General features: G+C 45.8%; 1 protein-coding gene across 3 annotated transcripts in view; it reads right to left on the minus strand.

Moving 5' to 3' along the window:
* The window catches only part of RAPH1 (Ras association (RalGDS/AF-6) and pleckstrin homology domains 1), a 191589-nt gene that overhangs the window by 71849 nt on the left and 99052 nt on the right, over positions 1-20688 (minus strand). For all 3 annotated transcript variants that reach the window (XM_069733659.1, XM_069733660.1, XM_069733661.1), the window contains exons 2-4: positions 15700-15819; positions 13774-13879; positions 12971-13479 (exon numbers count right to left, since the gene is read on the minus strand). In XM_069733659.1, the coding sequence (XP_069589760.1) occupies positions 12971-13479; positions 13774-13879; positions 15700-15819 (735 nt within the window). The remainder of the gene's footprint in view (positions 1-12970; positions 13480-13773; positions 13880-15699; positions 15820-20688) is intronic.

Here is a 20688-nt window from a genome sequence, read left to right on the forward strand (position 1 = left end):
CGGTACCCTGCCGCGGCCATGGATGTGCGGTACCCTGCCGCGGCCATGTATGTGCGGTACCCTGCCGCGGCCATGGATGTGCGGTACCCTGCCGCGGCCATGGATGTGCAGTACCCTGCGGCCAAGGATGTGCGGTACCCTGCTGCAGCCATGGATGTGCAGTACCCTGCAGTGGCCGTGGATGTGCGGTACCCTGCCGCGGCCACGGATGTGCGGTACCCTGCCGCGGCCATGGATGTGCAGTACCCTGCGGCCAAGGATGTGCGGTACCCTGCCGCAGCCGTGGATGTGCGGTACCCTGCAGTGGCCGTGGATGTGCGGTACCCTGCCGTGGCCACGGATGTGCGGTACCCTGCCGCGGCCATGGATGTGCGGTACCCTGCCGCGGCCATGGATGTGCGGTACCCTGCCGCGGCCATGGATGTGCGGTACCCTGCGGCCAAGGATGTGCGGAACCCTGCTGCAGCCATGGATGTGCAGTACCCTGCAGTGGCCGTGGATGTGCGGTACCCTGCCGCGGCCACGGATGTGCGGTACCCTGCCGCGGCCATGGATGTGCAGTACCCTGCGGCCAAGGATGTGCGGTACCCTGCCGCAGCCATGGATGTGCGGTACCCTGCCGCAGCCATGGATGTGCGGTATCCTGCCGCGGCCATGGATGTGCAGTACCCTGTGGCCAAGGATGTGCGGTACCCTGCCGCAGCCATGGATGTGCGGTACCCTGCCGCAGCCATGGATGTGCGGTACCCTGCTGCGGCCATGGATGTGCGGTACCCTGCCGCGGCCATGGATGTGCGGTATCCTGCCGCGGCCATGGATGTGCAGTACCCTGTGGCCAAGGATGTGCGGTACCCTGCCGCGGCCATGGATGTGCGGTACCCTGCCGCGGCCATGGATGTGCGGTACCCTGCCGCGGCCATGGATGTGCAGTACCCTGCCGCGGCCATGGATGTGCGGTTTCCTGCCGCGGCCATGGATGTGCGGTAACCTGCCGCGGCCATGGATGTGCGGTATCCTGCAGCCATGGATGTGCAGTACCCTGTGGCCAAGGATGTGCGGTACCCTGCAACGGCCATGGATGTGCGGTCCCCTGCAGTGGCCGTGGATGTGCGGTAGTCTGTCGCGGCCATGGATGCGCGGTACCCTGCAACGGCCATGGATGTGCGGTACCCTGCCGCGGCCACTAACAGAAGACGAAGCACTTCCACAATCGAGTAGTTCTGGTCAGTCACTGCCACCGATAACAGCTGATCAGCGAGGATGCCGGGTATCAGACCCCGACCGATCAGACATTGATGGCTTATCCTAAGGATAGGACATCAATGGAAAAAGTAGTGGACAATCTTTAATTATTAAAGGTAACCTTATCTCCTCAAACGTTCCTCCTAACAACTTTTTTTCTACTGATGGAAATTTCCAGGACGAGAGCAGAATTGGTCTGAGGAAGTAGACACGTGCCCACTTCCTCAGACATGACTGTGTTGTGGTGTATAACAGAGACATTAAAGACTTCTCATCACTATGAAAGGGCCATTGGGTTGCCAATGTTTCATTACTAATTGTGTATGGGCAACAATGCACCCCGCCACCTCAGGACATTATGGAAATGCTTTAAGGGAATCCATCACCAGGTTTTTGCCACCTAATCTGAGAGCAGAGACAGAGACCCTGATTCTAGCAGTGTGTCACTTAAGGTACCTTCACACATAACGATATCGTTAACGATATCGTTGCTTTTTGTGACGTAGCAACGATATCGTTAAGGATATCGTTATGTGTGACAGCGACCAACGATCAGGCCCCTGCTGGGAGATCGTTGGTCGCTGAGGAAAGTCCAGAACTTTATTTCGTCGCTGGATCTCCCGCTGACATCGCTGGATCGGCGTGTGTGACACCGATCCAGCGATGTCTTCACTGGTAACCAGGGTAAACATCGGGTAACTAAGCGCAGGGCCGCGCTTAGTAACCCGATGTTTACCCTGGTTACCAGCGTAAAAGTAAAAAAACAAACACTACATACTTACCTACCGCTGTCTGTCCCCGCTGCTGTGCTCTGCACTCCTCCTGCACTGTCTGTGAGCGTCGGTCAGCCGGAAAGCAGAGCGGTGACGTCACCGCTCTGCTTTCAGGCCGCTGTGCTCACAGCCAGTACAGGAGGAGTGCAGAGAAGCAGAGCGCCGGGGACAGACAGCGGTAGGTAAGTATGTAGTGTTTGTTTTTTTTTACTTTTACGCTGGTAACCAGGGTAAACATCGGGTTACTAAGCGCGGCCCTGCGCTTAGTTACCCGATGTTTACCCTGGTTACCGGGGACCTCAGGATTGTTGGTCGCTGGAGAGCGGTCTGTGTGACAGCTCTCCAGCGACCAAACAGCGACGCTGCAGCAATCCGGATCGTTGTCGGTATCGCTGCAGCGTCGCTTAATGTGAAGGGGCCTTTACTGGGCTGCTTGCAGTACTTTTGTTGATATATCTGTTTTATCAGCAGGAGATTATCACTAGAGGATTAGTAAACCTGCTGCCATGTAGTCCTCCATGTTCATGTGCTCTGTATAACCCTGCCCCCACAAGTGATTGGCAGCTTTCCATGTACACTGCATAGGCAGAAAGCTCCCAATCAGTGATGTGGATAGGGCTATACAGAGCTCTGCATTTACAGAAATGGTAGATTTGCAGCAGAAAAAAACACAGACGATCAAAATTGCAGCAAGCAGCCCAGTAAGTGACACATCGCTGGAATCAGAGACTCGGACTCTATATCACATTGTTCTTAAATGAGGTAGCAAAATCCTTGTGACAAATTCCTTTAAAAATGGCACTTTCCTGGCTGTACAACTCTGGTGATTATTACCCTGAGAAGGAGATGTTCTTGGCCAGCATGAAAGCCCCTCTATGGATCACTGCATAGGGTATATGGATTAACTCTTCAGTGGGCTCTTCAGCCCATAAAGAGCGGCACTGGGTGGGTAATAATGCAGAGGGTGAAGGTACAGGCAGGATTACCCTCGATGCACGGGCACTCCTGATCACATAAAGCAGCCGGGCGGGCCAGGAGTGAGTGCGAAAGGTACAGCCTCCCATCCAGCAGCATGGATAGACTACGGGAGGTGTGCTGTGCCCAGCTAAGCCTTTTCTGCCGCTCATGGGATGCAGACCTTTTCTTGGGATCTGGCTCTCAGTGTCTCAGCGACTCAGAAACAGCTTTTCTCAGACATCTACACAAATGGCCTTTCATTGTAGAAAGCCAATTATATTGGTAACGTAGACAATTTGTAGCCGTGAATGCCATGTCCCTTGATGCTACAATGCAGCATGAACACGCTGTGACTTTCACCAAAGAGCTGAAATCTTAACGCTGAAGAAAAGCGGAATTACAAGAGGAGCTCTTGTCTACGAAGAATACTCGTAGCCGCACAAGATGCACGCGTACTCTCCATGAATACAAGGCGCTGTCACACCGCAAAGAGGATTGGGAAACCGCCAGCTGCAATGCCATCAATACAGCAGCGCTAACTGGAGGGGCAGCAACAGCTCAAAGACATGAGAGGTCTGCAAATCTGTCACATGAAAAGTTACTTCAGAGAGAAAGGGAAAAATAAGGCTTGGTATCAGCATCTGCATCTGATAATGACAGCCATGCCTCGCTCTGTAGACATTAGAAGGATACGGATGTCCAACGGTGGATTCTGCCTTCTCCATCATTAGTGACTGGAGCTGGGTTCATTATACTCAGCCGGGTTTTAACATTTCCTTCACTTACACTCCCTGATAGAAGTTATGTGGCTTATCCATGTTATGTAAATAAAAGCTTATAACCTGACATTAAATTCATCCAATAGTTATATAAATTATTCTTTTGAAAGCTGAAACCCTCCGAAATGTGGTTTAGGTTAAGAAAATAAATTGTCATCAATGCAGAAATATTGATCAGTTAATGGGCACAGAATGGTCAGATTTTGGCAAGACAAAAGTTTTGTCGCCTGGTCACATAATGCACCCAATCCTAGTTTACATCCTCACCTGTGCTCAGTAAATGATCGGTTAATTAGTGTGTGTGTGTATATAAAGAAACCCAGCACCCCAGACCTTCACTTGAACTGCAACTTGAGCTCTGACAACATGCCAAAAATCCACTCTGCGACCAACGCCTGGATTATCAAGAGGCTGAAGACCAGATCCACTGCAGAGGTGGCTGGCACCTTTAATGTGTCTCAGCATAAAGTACAAAGAATTAAAAAAAGATTTGAAGAGACTGGAGATGTGTTTGACAAGCCCAGGTCCGGCAGACCCCGCAAGACAACTGCTCAGGAGGAACGTTTGTTGGTTAGAAAATCCAAAGCAAGCCCCTCTTCCACTGCAGCAGCTCCAACAGGCCTAGTCACCCCAGTTAATTATTTGTTTGAATATCACATTACTTTCTGTGGGCGACAAAACTTTTGTCTTGCCAAAATCTGACCATTCTGTGTCCATTAACCCCTCCATGACCCAGCCTATTTTGACCTTAATGACCTGGCCGTTTTTTGCAATTCTGACCAGTGTCCCTTTATGAGGTAATAACTCAGGAACGCTTCAACGGATCCTAGCGGTTCTGAGATTGTTTTTTCGTGACATATTGGGCTTCATGTTAGTGGTAAATTTCGGTCAATAAATTATGCGATTATTTGTGATAAAAACGGAAATTTGGCAAAAATTTTGAAAATTTCGCAATTTTCACAATTTGAATTTTTATTCTGTTAAACCAGAGAGTTATGCGACACAAAATAGTTAATAAATAACATTTCCCACATGTATACTTTACATCAGCACAATTTTGGAAACAAAATTTTTTTTTGCTAGGAAGTTATAAGGGTTAAAATTTGACCAGCGATTTCTCATTTTTACAACGAAATTTACAAAACCATTTTTTTTTAGGGACCACCTCACATTTGAAGCCAGTTTACGGGGTCTATATGGCTGAAAATACCCAAAAGTGACACCATTCTAAAAACTGCACCCCTCAAGGTGCACAAAACCACATTCAAGAAGTTTATTAACCCTTCAGGTGCTTCACAGCAGCAGAAGCAACATGGAAGGAAAAAATGAACATTTAACTTTTTAGTCACAAAAATTATCTTTTAGCAACAATTTTTTTGATTTCACAATGGTAAAAGGAGAAACTGAACCACTAAAGTTGTTGTCCAATTTGTCCTGAGTACGCTGATACCTCATATGTAGGGGTAAACCACTGTTTGGGCGCACGGCAGGGCTTGGAAGGGAAGGAGCGCCATTTGACTTTTTGAATGAAAAATTGGCTCCACTCTTTAGCGGACACCATGTTACGTTTGGAGAGCCCCCGTGTGCCTAAAAATTGGAGCTCCCCCACAAGTGACCCCATTTTGGAAACCAGACACCCCAAGGAACTTATCTAGATGCATAGTGAGCACTTTGAACCCCCAGGTGCTTCACAAATTGATCCGTAAAAATGAAAAAGTACTTTTTTTCACAAAAATATTCTTTTAGCCTCATTTTTTTCATTTTCACATGGGCAACAGGATAAAATGGATCCTAAAATTTGTTGGGCAATTTCTCCTGAGTACACCGATACCTCACATGTGGGGGTAAACCACTGTTTGGGCACATGGTAAGGCTTGGAAGGGAAGGAGCGCCATTTGACTTTCTGAATGAAAAATTATCTCCATCGTTAGCGGACACCATGTCGCGTTTGGAGAGCCCCTGTGTGCCTAAACATTGGAGCTCCCCCACAAGTGACCCCATTTTGGAAACTAGACCCCCCAAGGAACTTATCTAGATGCATATTGAGCACTTTAAACCCCCAGGTGCTTCACAGAAGTTTATAACGCAGAGCCATGAAAATAAAAAATAACTTTTCTTTCCTCAAAAATGATTTTTTTAGCCTGGAATTTCCTATTTTGCCAAGGGTATTAGGAGAAATTGGACCCCAAATGTTGTTGTCCAGTTTGTCCTGAGTACGCTGATACCCCATATGTGGGGGTAAACCACTGTTTGGGCGCACGGCAGGGCTCGGAAGGGAAGGCACGCCATTTGGCTTTTTAAATGGAAAATTAGCTCATTAGCGGACACCATGTCACGTTTGGAGAGCCCTTGTGTGCCTAAACATTAGAGATCCCCCACAAATGACCCCATTTTGGAAACTAGACCCCCAAAGGAACTAATCTAGATGTGTGGTGAGGACTTTGAACCCCCAAGTGCTTCACAGAAGTTTATAACGCAGAGCCATGAAAATAAAAAAAAATTTTTTTCTCAAAAATGATCTTTTAGCCTGCAATTTTTTATTTTCCCAAGGGTAACAGGAGAAATTTGACCCCAAAAGTGGTTGTCCAGTTTCTCCTGAGTACGGTGATACCCCATATGTGGGGGTAAACTACTGTTTGGGCACATGCCGGGGCTCGGAAGTGAAGTAGTGACGTTTTGAAATGCAGACTTTGATGGAATGCTCTGCGGGCGTCACGTTGCGTTTGCAGAGCCCCTGATGTGGCTAAACAGTAGAAACCCCCACAAGTGACCCCATTTTGTAAACTAGACCCCGAAAGGAACTTATCTAGATGTGTGGTGAGCGCTTTGAACCCCCAAGTGCTTCACAGAAGTTTATAACGCAGAGCCGTGAAAATAATAAATACGTTTTCTTTCCTCAAAAATAATTATTTAGCCCAGAATTTTTTTATTTTCCCAAGGGTTACAGGAGAAATTGGACCCCAAAAGTTGTTGTCCAGTTTCTCCTGAGTACGCTGATACCCCATGTGTGGGGGTAAACCACTGTTTGGGCACACGTCGGGGCTCAGAAGGGAAGTAGTGACTTTTGAAATGCAGACTTTGATGAAATGGTCTGCGGGTGTCACGTTGCGTTTGCAGAGCCCCTGGTGTGCCTAAACAGTAGAAACCCCCCCCACAAGTGACCCCATTTTAGAAACTAGACCCCCCAAGGAACTTATCTAGATATGTGGTGAGCACTTTGAACCCCCAAGTGCTTCACAGACGTTTACAACGCAGAGCCGTGAAAATAAAAAATCATTTTTCTTTCCTCAAAAATGATGTTTTAGCAAGCATTTTTTTATTTTCACAAGGGTAACAGGAGAAATTGGACCCCAGTAATTGTTGCGCAGTTTGTCCTGAGTATGCTGGTACCCCATATGTGGGGGTAAACCACTGTTTGGGCACACGTTGGGGCTCGGAAGTGAGGGAGCACCATTTGACTTTTTGAATACAAGATTGGCTGGAATCAATGGTGGCGCCATGTTGCGTTTGGAGACCCCTGATGTGCCTAAACAGTGGAAACCCCTCAATTCTACCTCCAACACTAACCCCAACACACCCCTAACCCTTATCCCAACTGTAGCCATAACCCTAATCACAACCCTAACCGCAACACACCCCTAACCACAACCCTAACCCCAACACACCCCTAACCCTAACCACAACCCTAATTCCAACCCTAACCCTAAGGCTATGTGCCCACGTTGCGGATTCGTGTGAGATTTTTCAGCATCATTTTTGAAAAATCCGCAGGTAAAAGGCACTGCGTTTTACCTGCGGATTTACCGCGGATTTCCAGTGTTTTTTGTGCGGATTTCACCTGTGGATTCCTATTGAGGAACAGGTGTAAAACGCCGCGGAATTCGCACAAAGAATTGACATGCTGCGGAAAATATAACGCAGCGTTTCCGCGTGGTATTTTCCGCACCATGGGCACAGCAGATTTGGTTTTCCATAGGTTTACTTGGTACTGTAAACCTGATGGAACACTGCTGCGAATCTGCAGCGGCCAATCCGCGGCGGATCCGCAGCCAAATCCGCACCGTGTGCACATGGCCTAATTCTAAAGGTATGTGCACACGCTGCGTAAAACGCTGCGGATCCACAGCAGTTTCCCATGAGTTTACAGTTCAATGGAAACCTATGGGAAACAAAAATCGCTGTACACATGCTGCGGAAAAACTGCACGGAAACGCAGCGGTTTACATTCCGCAGCATGCCACTTTTTTCTGCGGATTCCACAGCGGTTTTACAACTGCTCAACTGCAGTGAAATGCGCAGAAAAACCGCGGTAAATCTGCCATAAATCCGCAGTGGTTTAGCACTGCGGATTTATCAAATCCGCAGCGGAAAAATCCGCAGAGGACCAGAATACGTGTGCACATACCGAAACCCTAACCCTAACCCTAGTTCTTACCCCAACCTTAGTGGAAGAAAAAAAAAAATCTTTATTTTATTATTGTCCCTGCCTATGGGTGTGACAAAGGGGGGGGTCATTCAGTATTTTTTTTTATTTTGATCACTGTGATAGGTTTTATCGCAGTGATCAAAATGCACTTGAAATGAATCTGCTGGCCGGCAGATTCGGCGGGCGCACTGCGCATGCGCCCGCCATTTTGGAAGATGGCGGCGCCCAGGAAAGAAGACGGACGGACCACGGGAGGCTCGGTAAGTATGATGGGGTGAGGGGGAGCACGGGGGGGGTGGATCGGGGCACGGGGGGGTGCATTGGAGCATCGGGGGGTGGATCGGACTGCAGGGGGGGTGGATCGGAGTGCAGGGGGGGGTGGTTGGAGCACGGGGGGGTGATTGGAGCACGGGGGGGTGATTGGAGCACGGGGGGAGCGGACAAGAGCACGGGGGGGAGCGGACAGGAGAACGGAGGGGAGCGGAGCAGTGTAAAGGACAGATCAGAGGGCTGGGGGGGCAATCGGTGGGGTGGGGTGGGGGCACATCAGTGTTTCCAGCCATGGCCGATGATATTGCAGCATCGGCCATGGCTGGATTGTAATATTTCACCAGTTATAATAGGTGAAATATTACAAATCGCTCTGATTGGCAGTTTCACTTTCAACAGCCAATCAGAGCGATCGTAGCCACGGGGGGTGAAGCCACCCCCCCTGGGCTAAACTACCACTCCCCCTGTCCCTGCAGATCGGGTGAAATGGGAGTTAACCCTTTCACCGGATCTGCAGGGACGCGATCATTCTGTGACACAGCATATGCGTCACAGGTCGGATTGGCACCGACTTTCATGACGCATACGCTGTGTCACAGGTTGGGAAGGGATTAACTGATTAATATTTCTGCATTGATGCCAATTTATTTTCTTAACCTAAACTACATTTCGGAGGGTTTCAGCTTTCAAAAGAATAATTTATATAACTAATGGATGAATTTAACGCCAGGTTATAAGCTTTTATTTACATAACATGGATAAGCGACATAACTTCTGCCAGGGAGTGTACACGATTTGTCACTTTTACGTATATTGTTTAATGTTTTCATAAAGAGTTTGTATTTTTATTTGTTTTTAAGATTAAAGGTAGACTTAAGCCTATTGAGTTCAACCTATACCCCAACATGTTGATCCATAGGATGGCAAAAACCTCACAGGACAAACACGATTAGCTCCATATTAGGGGAAAGATTCCTTCTCGACTCCACACACAGCGATCAGACTAGTTCCCTGGATCAACATCTCATCACAGAATCTACTGCCCATACAGTAACCTATAGGAAAGATATATATCTTGGTACCGTGTTAGCCAGTAGATAGAATTAATATTTGGAATTGAGAGTCCTCAGTGGTTGATACATTTTAATGGCTAACTGAAAAGATGGTAACAAATTGCAAACTTTCGAGACTACACAGGTCTCTTCATCAGGCAAAGACTAAAACAAATTCTGAAGAATCACATATTTATGCACAACACAGCACAGAAATAATGCCATAGATAAGACAGGTGATGTGAAGCAGAACTATCATTATGTGAGAGAGTGTTTTAGGCAGCCCCAAAATCTAAGAAGTATCACTGCCAGAAGCTCCCTGTCCTCTCAAACAGCTGCAGGAACCTTTCCTGGCAACCAGAAAAAAATGTAAAACCTGTCCATTTATAATGACCACGGACAAGATAAAAATCCCCAATTCACATCAGGACTACAAGATCCCAGGTACTTTCAGCTGCATCACATGTAATGTGGTATACTTAATTATTTGTACTAAGTGTCCAACTGGGGGTCTGTATGTAGGGGAGACAGGGCAGAAACTGAGAACAAGAATGAATTCTCACTGCCACACAATAAGAGAAAAAAAAATGGATCTACCTGTGGCAATACATTTTTGCATGCCTGATCATAGCACCATGGACCTGAAATAACTTGTATTGAAAGGTAGCTTCAAATCTCAGAGAGACAGAAGAGTCTGGGAGTATAAACTTATGACGACCTTTGACACACTTAGTGCAGGAATGAATGTGTCGCATGGATTTATGTCTTTTTACATCAATTAAGGAATTTGCTCCTCAAACCTTGTGGGGGCATCATAACATAATACCAGACCCCATTCAGAGGACAATAAAACATTCACACTCCTTATCTATGAACTCTTCCAATATTTATGGACACAAATGTTTATCACTCTCACATAATGATAGTTCTGCTTCAAGTCACCGGTCTTATCATTATTTCAGTGCTGTATTGTGCATAAATATGTGATTCTGCAGAATTTGTATTAGTCTATGCCTGATGAAGGGACCGGAGTAGTCTCGAAAGCTTGCAGTTTGTTACCATCTTTTCAGTTAGCCATTAAAAGGTATCAACCACTGAGTACTCTCAATTCTAAATATTTTTCTCATACAGTAACCTGTAATATTAGATTTTTCAAGAAATGCATCAAGACTAGTGATAATCCAGCGTGCTGGGATAAAGCATTATCTGAGCATGCTTGGGTGCTAAACAAGTGACTTCGACGTGCTTGAAAAATATGTTTGAGTCCCCGTGGCTGCATGTCTCGTGTCTGCGTGTCTCGTGGCTGTTCAACAGCTGCCACACATGCAGGGATTGCCTGTTAATAGAGCACCATGACTAATAATAGATGGCAGAATATCCATATAACCACTGCAGCCAGTCACTCCCCTCGGTGGGCATCTGCTCTACGTGATAGCGTCACTGCTGGGATTAGTAACTGATGGTAGTTATCTTGTGGATATACAGCACCACTGTTAGAAAAACACAGGGAGACCACCGAAGAGACAGTGCAGTTATCAGGTCAGTTTTGTATGTTCTTCGTTTTCTTTTTATTTTAGAGCATTCCCTCACCTTCATTTTTCTTAAAGGTAATCTGTCAGTAGGATCAACCCTTCGGCTATGTTCACACTTTGCAGATTCCACTGCGGATTTTTCCGCAGCAGAATTCCAAAATCCGCAGTGAAAACCCGTCGCGGTTTTTACTGCGGATTTATCGCGGTTTTTACTGCGGTTTCTTCTGCGGATTTTCATCTGCAGTTTTCTATTGGAGCAGGTGAAAATCCGCAGAAAAGAAGTGACATGCTGCGGAATGTAATCCGCAGCGTTTCCGCGTGGTTTTTTTCGCAGCATGTGCATTGCGTTTTTTGTTTCCCATAGGTTTACATTGTACTGTAAACTCATGGGAAACTGCTGCAGATCCGCAGCGGTCAAATCCGCTGCGGATCCGCAGCAAAATCCGCAAAGTGTGAATATAGCCTTCTAATCTGTCTATATTGGCATGTAGGGCAAAGGTGGTTGAATAAAATGGTACCTTTACATCTGCGATCCAATGTTTTATTCCAGAGAATTCCACGTTTATCTAAATATGTAAATGAGCTGCTAAGATCTATGGTCTGGATATAGATTTCCAGAATAAAGATATGTGTCGGGAGCACAACCAATATATAAATGTAACTAATAGGGTGCTAACACAATGCAAAGGAAATGTAAATACTGAACCAAAAATGAAGAAGACACTGCATAAATGTGTGCACACCTATGTATCAAAAGAATAACAACTTTATTATAAGACACAAAGCAATAATGGATATAGATTTCCCCGACAATCTGCCTCCAGGGCTTATTTTAAATGAAAAGGGGTGTTACCAGTGTGAGACATGTAATGACTGACTACAGATGAGCGAATATCTTCGGCTCCCTCCTTATTCAGCTAGCTATAGCACTTACCGAATAAGCTGCACTGGGAACTTGGCTACCTGGAGCGCTCTGATAATGCGCTGTTCCGAGCCGCAGTTCCAAGAGTCGTGGCTGTGTGACTGGCACAAGACATGCATGGACAGCCTGTGTGTTGTGACTGTCACACAGAGGCGACACTTGCAACTGCGGCTCGGAACACCTGATTATCGGGAGCGATCCAGGTATCCGAGTCCCCAATGCAGCTTATTTGGTCAGCGGTATAGCTAGCTGAATAAGGAGGAAGCCGAAGATATTCTGGAGGCAGATTCTCAGTGAGATCTATGTCCGGCCCATAGATCTCAACCGCGCATTTACATATTAAGAACAACAAGGATGTATCTGGAATAAGACATCGACTCCCAGATAACAAGGTATCCTTTTCTTCAGCTTCCTATGACCTGCATGCCCCTATAGACGGCTTAGGAGGGGGGACCCTACCAACAGATTTGCTTTAAATCACAGCCAGTAACCAAGCTTAAGAGAACAATTTATTCTACAGATCTCTGTTCTGAGTCCTGGTAGCCACCTAAACCCATGGGTCAGTCAATGACGGATGTAACCTATTAAGGAATAAAAAATAAGATGAAAACTTCTGTGGAGACAAGAAGCCAATAATAGCAAAGACAAACCTATAAGATGGGAAGAAATATTTCTACATTTAATGGGTTGTCCGGGCTTCGAACAAAAGTGTACAAACCTGAATACAGTCGGATCATGGCAGCGTGCGCACCATTACGAGCAGGCGTACACGTGACTACATGTTAAATTGAGGCACGTGCCATCTAGACGGGTTCATCCTCTCTCACTAGCAGTGAATTGAGACAAGCCAGAAGAGTCTAGTCGGCATGTGACCACAAGCACACAGCAGGAGTATCGGAGGACTACAATAGCCTGCAGACCGCATGATGTCACGGGTTTTGGTAACAAATCTGGACAACTCCTTTAACAGTGGGATGTGAATGTTACACAAATGTAATCACATTTCTTTTGCCTTACCTCAGAAATGGGCTGACCTTGGATCAGGTCTAGCTCCTGAGGTCTTGTCATTTTGTCAATATCCAAAGAGTCCATGCTAGAGGCTGCAGAAGTAATGCTGGAACGTGAGGAGTTGCTAACAGAGCGAAGATCACTATCGCTGACTGTGCCTGCCGATGCTGTCCGCCTATGATGGATGGTTACAGCTGGCTTAGCATCTTCTACAGCCGTCTGTCGGGCGGCCTCATCCATACTAAGGGAGGCCTGTTCCAACTGGGCAGTGATATCATCCAATGAAAAATTAGCGTGAGAAGGTTTAGCTATCCTCCCCGATGAAGAAGGCAATCCTCTTAAACTGCTCTGTTTGGTGCTTGTACGTGCAGCTGGTGGCTTCTGGGAAGATCTGCGGTCGTGAGACTTCACGGTGTTCTTGGAGGACTGGGACCCAATGCTGCTAAGTTCCTGCTCGATGGAGCAGAGATCCGCCATCAAAGCGTCTAAATCCACCGTCTCTCCTTGATTTAAAGCTTCTACAAAAAGACAAAAAATGTAAGTGTCAATCAACATGAAGGAGAGACAACGTAACACATATCCCCATCATAAAGCCTCCATATGAGTGGTAACATCTAAAGATGCTTATGATGGTAATGTGGTGAGTGAGTGCACTTGACATGAGCATGTTAATTCTAGAATGTGGTGGTAAGTGGTTCCACCTCCTTGTCAAAGCCTCACAGAAAATAGAAATGTAATAATGTCATAATGTCCTACAACCGTATCAATGGCACCAGTAACATGTAACGCAAAGGACAGACTGCGTCTCTTACCACTTATGTTGTACATAGAAAACCTATATGAGAAGTTAGCAAGGTTGGTCTCCTGGCGCAGAGGGGATCTCTTCACTGGTTCTTCTGGCTTCTCAGTATCCAGACTCTAAGCACATAAAAAGGAACACGGGGTTATACAAGATCAAAGATTACACCCAGAACCTCCACAACCCTAAAACCAAGCTATGCTGTTATCCCACCTTAAGACATCTACTTGTAGGGTATAGGGATTGATGACCAATCTATAGACTAGATCATCACTAGCAGATTGGTGGGAGGTTTGACACCCGGCACCCCATGATTAGTTACTGCGGCGTCGGCCTGATGTAAACACTTTAAATCGTTCAGCGCTCAGCAGCTCTATTCAGAGTGTAGCGGTCGCTGCTGAGTGCTGCAGCACAAGTGCTATTCTTTTTAATAGTAGCTGTGCTGCAGTAGCCGGCGGTAACTGGCAGCGGCCACTACAATGTGAATAGGGCCAAGCTCCGCAACACTATTCAACGTGTTTACATCCGGCCGATGCTGGAGCAAATAATGATTAATCATTGGAGGGTCGCACCCCCACTGATCTGCTATAGATAAGGATCAGTCATCGATACCGGAGCTCAGACAACCCCTTTAATATGCCATGACTACATTTATCAATGCACGCCACTGTGGTATTGGGTTTATATAGCGTCCATACGTTAAGTTTAGTGCAGAATTCCTACATAGAGGCTCCTTCACACGTCATGGATTTTTCTTGTCTTGTTCTTTTGTGGTGAGGAAAAAAATACATCGGGAAATTTGCATTTTTAAAAAAATTGTCTGTTTCAATGGGTTCATTGTTTGGCTGATGGAGAGGTGCAAGAACTTGTTTTTTGCATGGCAAGCTGACACTTTTATTCATAGTAGTTTGGGGTACATACATATTGATAGCTTCCTATTGGATTTTTTGCAGCGATGCGGTGACTGAAAAAACGCTAGCATTTTCATTTATATTTGGGATTAATTACATATTTATCTTCAACAGGGTACACTTTTAGGGACATGGCGATACTACACATTTTATTTTACAATTTTTAATGACGGGCGGGCGCCATCAATGTTTATATATGTATTTCCATATTTTAAAAAATATATATATTTTTACTGTACTTTTCAGTCCCCTTGGGGAACCTGCGATCATCTGATTGCCTATACATTATATTGCAGTTTATAGGAAAAATCAACAATGGACTTCAATGTTGGACAGTCATGACAGGCACAAGAGTCTTCAGTAGACTCTGGTTGACATAGCTAGCCATTGGCGCCCTGCGACTGCGTTGCGGGGGAGCAATGGGTGTTTGGAACTGTGTGCCCCCCCTTAGGATGAATGCTATAATTGTTGCTGTAAGAGATTGTTGGCGGTCAATTAAGGAGTTAACAGCAATGGGCGGAGGTCTACTGCATACTTAGCTGTTAGTGATGATGAAGGTGGAATAACAATCATCTGCCGGGAAATAACATTCCCAGCTCCAGCATCAAAAACTATGTCCAATATCAGGAGGGGGTTAAGGGGAATTTACACAGGGCGATAATCACCTGATCAATAATTCACTACCATTACTCAGTATGAACAGATCTAGTGATATAAAATAAAATATTTTTTGCTCGTTTGTTGATCGCAACTTTCAGATGGTCATACAAATGATCATTTGGTGTCTACACATCCCCTCGTGTAAACAGGAATCTGTCCATTGCATCTACTGGGAACTGCAGTACAGGAAAAAATGATTGATTACAAAAAAGGAACACGTAAATACGGCCAGATGCAATTGCTAAATCACAGATTGCCGCTCATTACATGCAGTCTATGGCTCCAACCGCCACAGCCTGGACGTGGTCACTAAAGCGATAAGAAGGAAAATAGAGAAGAAGAATTCGATAATGATCTGATCTTTTTACCTGGGTCAGCTTGTCCAGCTCCCCTAGCCAGGCTCCAAACATCTTGTCCAGGTCTTGGTCTTCTTTATCGCTGTCCTCTTCTGCTCCATGATCGATCTCTTCATCTGATAACTGCTCCATCTGGAAGAGTCAATAGAAATTTATGACATACAAAAAATGACCTAAAGTCAGCATTCTTCTAAACAGCAGCATATAAAACGGCCTTTATTCCATGATATATTAATGATCAGGACCCAGGAAGGTCTGGGGTACCTAGATAGCCCACTAGAGGAAATTCTTCTGATGGCCCAACTTCCAATGGTACAGATCCTGTGCACAGATTTTCTTGGACAAGTGCCGTCTTTGGTTTTCAGAGATGGCACTCGTACCTACGATATTCTATGGGGCTGTGCACGTCAGATTTTTATTCGAGTGTAGGATCAAAATCGTCTATGCGAGGCTAAGGTTGTGCAAAAAAATAAAAAATAAAAATCGGTCGACACATGGATGAAATTTCACAGACTGACGAGTGAAGAACTTGTTTTTTACTCCACAATCGAGAACAATGGTTTGATTATTCGGATCAGAGGAGCATCACTTCTTAGGGTGTGTAGAACACGTTCACGTGACCCTATGCTTAATGTCATTGCAATCTTTGCCGCTGTGACAGCACATACAACTCATTATTAACAGGAGAAATGATTATAAGGATATCAATACACCTAGTGGTCCTCTGCTGGCCCATCATCCTGAGAGGACCTTTTTTGGGCCAGCCCTACCCTGTTTAGACTCCTAATATATAGCTGCTTGCATAGACTACATGCTTACTGAAAGGTGTGCATGGCCTGGAAGACCCCCTGCTGCAATCTAAGGAAGGAACAATATGGATTTGACCCCTCTGACACCGTTTTTCTCAGCTGATGAGGGCTATCAGATGTGCCTCACATTCTTAAATTCCCTCACTCCTCCATTGAAGTGACACGCGTGTTTGCCTGTGCATGTTAATGTGGAAGTGACATCTGATAACCCTTGGCTACATAAGGGCATCCGACTGCCAAATGATCAGTGCCAGTTTTCCGGGTTGAACATGAATACTATGTCAATAGAGCAAGAAAAGATAAGAGGCTGGCAGACGCATCTGATTCTGCTCATCTCCAGGATAATAAGATAATTAGGGTGGAATAGTAAGAGCTTTCATTTCCTCCTATGATAAACCTCTGCCGTGCCTCACATCCATTGATGAGGCATCTACGCCAACTGGCCCGAACAGATATACGCCCAACCAAATAATTGCCAGAGCTGAGCGTGAACTGTGTGGCCCAGGAGAAACAAACCATGGATGAAGATGTAGGAGAACAATAATGCTGTATACTCCGTGTGCGCTGTTCAGATTCTCCACCACACATCCCCATTTCCTGTTATTGTGGTTTCCGCTGCAGGCCTCCTAAACCCCATAGATAACACCAAGACTTTATGACCTACAATCTCTCCACAAATTATACAGAGAAACAAAAAGAACAAAAAACACTAAAGAAACCACAGCACAAACTGAAGGCAGTTTCATTGCTTTTTACTTCTGTCTGGCACATTTTTTGGAGTGTTTAGTATATCTGACGAAGCAGAACCCTACAATTGTGAACTAAGGGGGTAAGGCAAAGCCCCCATTAGAGCCGACTGTCACTGTGTCACAGATACTGCACCCATAGACCACTCTATAAAGTGCACGTATACATAATAGTGTAAAACTGCAATCATGATGCACAACCCAAATCTACACCCCCACTGTAAAGTCCTGAGAACAATGCCAATACTGATGGGTACACTGTGCCACACAAAAGAGGCTGACTTTATTCCAAGACAAAAAAAAAAAAAAAGAGAGAACAAACAGAATCATAGAGCCCCTGCAAAACTTTCCCTTCTGCTGTGCCAGCAAGACTGATGACTACAAGTAAAGGCAAAGTGCTCCATTGATTTGGTATTTTTAACTTTAGCGGAATGCTGATAAAGCAAAGTATGACCAAGTCACTTCCTGGGACAGTCTGCACAGACACCACACATTACAGCAAGGCTTACTGTACAACTGCAGAATAGACGGCACCCACAGACCTTAAAGAACGTGTGTGGGGGAGGGGGACAGGACGGTGATTACAAGTTTATTTGTATGGGGGCCGTTGCACGGTCCCCCTCACAGATGTTGGAGGGAATGATCAGATATGTTGAATTTCTATTCCCGATCCTTTTGCTCTCCCAGCACATAAGACACAAGTGTCTGGAAGTGGCGTAAAACCTTCTACTCAGGACACCTACATATTATTATTATTATACATTTTTATAGCGCCATTTATTCCATGGCGCTTTACATGTGAATACGGGGCAAATATAGACAAATACATTAAACATGAGCAGATAACAAGGCACACGAGTACATAAGGAGGGAGGACCCTGCCCGCGAGGGCTCACAGTCTGCAGGGGGTGGGTGAGGATACACTAGGAGAGGGAAGAGCTGGCTGTGCGGCTGTTCAGTAGGTTGAGGATCACTGCAGGCTGTAGGCTTGTCGGAAGAGATGAGTCTTCAGGTTCTTTTTGAAGGTTTCTATGGTAGGCGCAAGTCTGATGTGTTGGGGTAGAGAGTTCCAGAGTATGGGGGAAGCACGGGAGAAGTCTTGGATGCGGTTATGGGAAGAAGAGATGAGAGGGGAGTAGAGAAGGAGGTCTTGGGAGGATCGGAGGTCGCGTGTAGGTAGGTACCGGGAGACCATGTCACAGATGTATGGAGGAGACAGGTTGTGGATGGCTTTGTATGTCAGTGTGAGGGTTTTGAACTGGAGTCTCTGGGCGATAGGAAGCCAGTGAAGGGCTTGACACAGGGGAGAGGCTGGGGAATAGCGGGGGGACAGGTGGATTAGTCGGGCAGCAGAGTGTAGGATGGATTGGAGTGGTGCCAGAGTGCTAGAGGGGAGTCCAGAGAGTAGGAGGTTGCAGTAGTCGAGGCGGGAGATGATAAGGGCATGCACTAGCGTTTTTGCAGTGTTGCGGTCAAGGAAAGCACGGATCCGGGAAATATTTTTGAGTTTGAGACGACAGGAGGAGGCAAGGGCTTGGATATGTGGCTTGAAAGAGAGGGCAGAGTCGAGTATCACCCCGGCCAAACTGAGAAACGTGTACTGGGGGAGTCAGGAGGAAAATTACAGTATGTCGACCAAAGGAGCACTCCGTGGATACGGCCATTTGTCATTCTGAAGAAGCATCTGCAAGACGTGCAGTGCCAATCACTTCTGTTTGGCTTTCTTTGGAAGAGCTATGGCTGGACTTTTATTTACAGTGGCAGACCAAGCTGTGACCTAGAAAAAAAAAAGATGGTACTACAGGGGGAAAAAAACTAGCAGTGCACACAGGGCATCATCTAGGATAGACAGGAAAACGGATTTAGAGCAAAAAATAAGACTACTAATCTGGAGTTGTGGCGTTGAGTCCACCACAACATGGAGAGCTTGGGCTTTATAGACTCCTAGTGCCGGCAGATCCTTCTGAAAATCGTTATGAAGAACATTAATTTGGAATAGAATGATCTGTTCCTGTGGCACTATCATACATACGTATTGAGAATCTTCCTTTGTTTTCAGATTCAGTGATTCCGTGGAAAATGAAAAAGGGTCCATCTTGTCGCTGGAACTACCCAACCGGGAAAACAAAGGAAGTTATCCATATGGGACATCCTCCTTTGATACTGGACAGCATCGGTCCAAAGAATCATGTTCTCCCAAACAAATGTTCTAGAAGATGATGAGTAGAGTCAACCAGAGATGCCGTGGCAAGGCACTTTCCTAGTTCTCCATCCACTTAGTTCTAACAACGTCCAGACATTCATGTAACAGACGCTGACCCCTACTCTGAAATATCCCCTTTATAGCTGTAAGTAGCTGGAGGTTTCTGCGCTCAGACTCCTAACTGAACATCACTAAATATTAATTCTAATAATTTCCTGATCACTCTGGTATAAAGGTGTGCTGCTCAGTGCGGAGGCTCAGCCCATGACATCTGCTAGATGCCATCACTGACTAGATCTTGTCTTTATAACCTGCCCGATGTCAGGTTCATTCTTAGTAGACTCTAACCTTCTTAATGCAAAAGGGAAAAACAGCTGTTTCCTCTATTACCAAATAATCCACAGTGAAAAGGAGCAGGAACCGTCCCTCTATAATCCGGCCTATACCCCACAACCATGTGCAGCTTGTCAGAGCTACTTGACATTTCACAGAATCACATCCATCAGCTTTATGCATTTTCCATATTACCGGCGATTCCCCATGTAAGGACATGCGCTATAGTAAATGTCAGAGCATGAGGTCTGCTAAGCATTTCTGACAAGGGATGTCTTCCCATCAATATGACATGGCACGAGGTATAAAGCTATACGTGAAATAATCGCTCATGTTATTAGACCTATATATGTGCCATGTACAAGTGATCAAGTCACAATGAGAAACTCCGATACTGCCCAAACGCCTTCCCTAGGACTGTGCGCACATTGGGCTTTTACCCTCTATAAAGTATGTGCATTTAACAGATCCATTGCGAGGTTCTCCATGATGGATGTATTAAATGAGTGCCACTTATCAGGTTACGGATCCATCGCCCATAGACTGTAATGGTACCGGATTTACAGATATGCCATAAAAGCCTATTGGAGTAGTGGGTGTACTACGTTATTCCATACCTTTTTGTGATAGGACTATGGTCAGACAGAGGCCGTAGAGTGCTGTGAACACATTTAGCGCATACATCAGGAGCACTCCAAACCTTCTAATATCCAACTGAGGAAACAGGTAAAATTTGTCATCCTTATGAAATTTATACGAAACAAATAAAAAAACACTACCGGTATGGGTCCGGCTCCTCTAGCCATAGGATGCACAGATCCCCTTTTCAGAAAGACAAATATCATTATTTTTAAAGGCAGTGGCCAAAGAAAACTGCAGTCAACAGCACGAGATGCAGTGAAAAATAATG

This window comes from Ranitomeya imitator, chromosome 7, assembly GCF_032444005.1.
Source record: "Ranitomeya imitator isolate aRanImi1 chromosome 7, aRanImi1.pri, whole genome shotgun sequence".
In the NCBI taxonomy this organism is placed as follows: domain Eukaryota; kingdom Metazoa; phylum Chordata; class Amphibia; order Anura; family Dendrobatidae; genus Ranitomeya; species Ranitomeya imitator.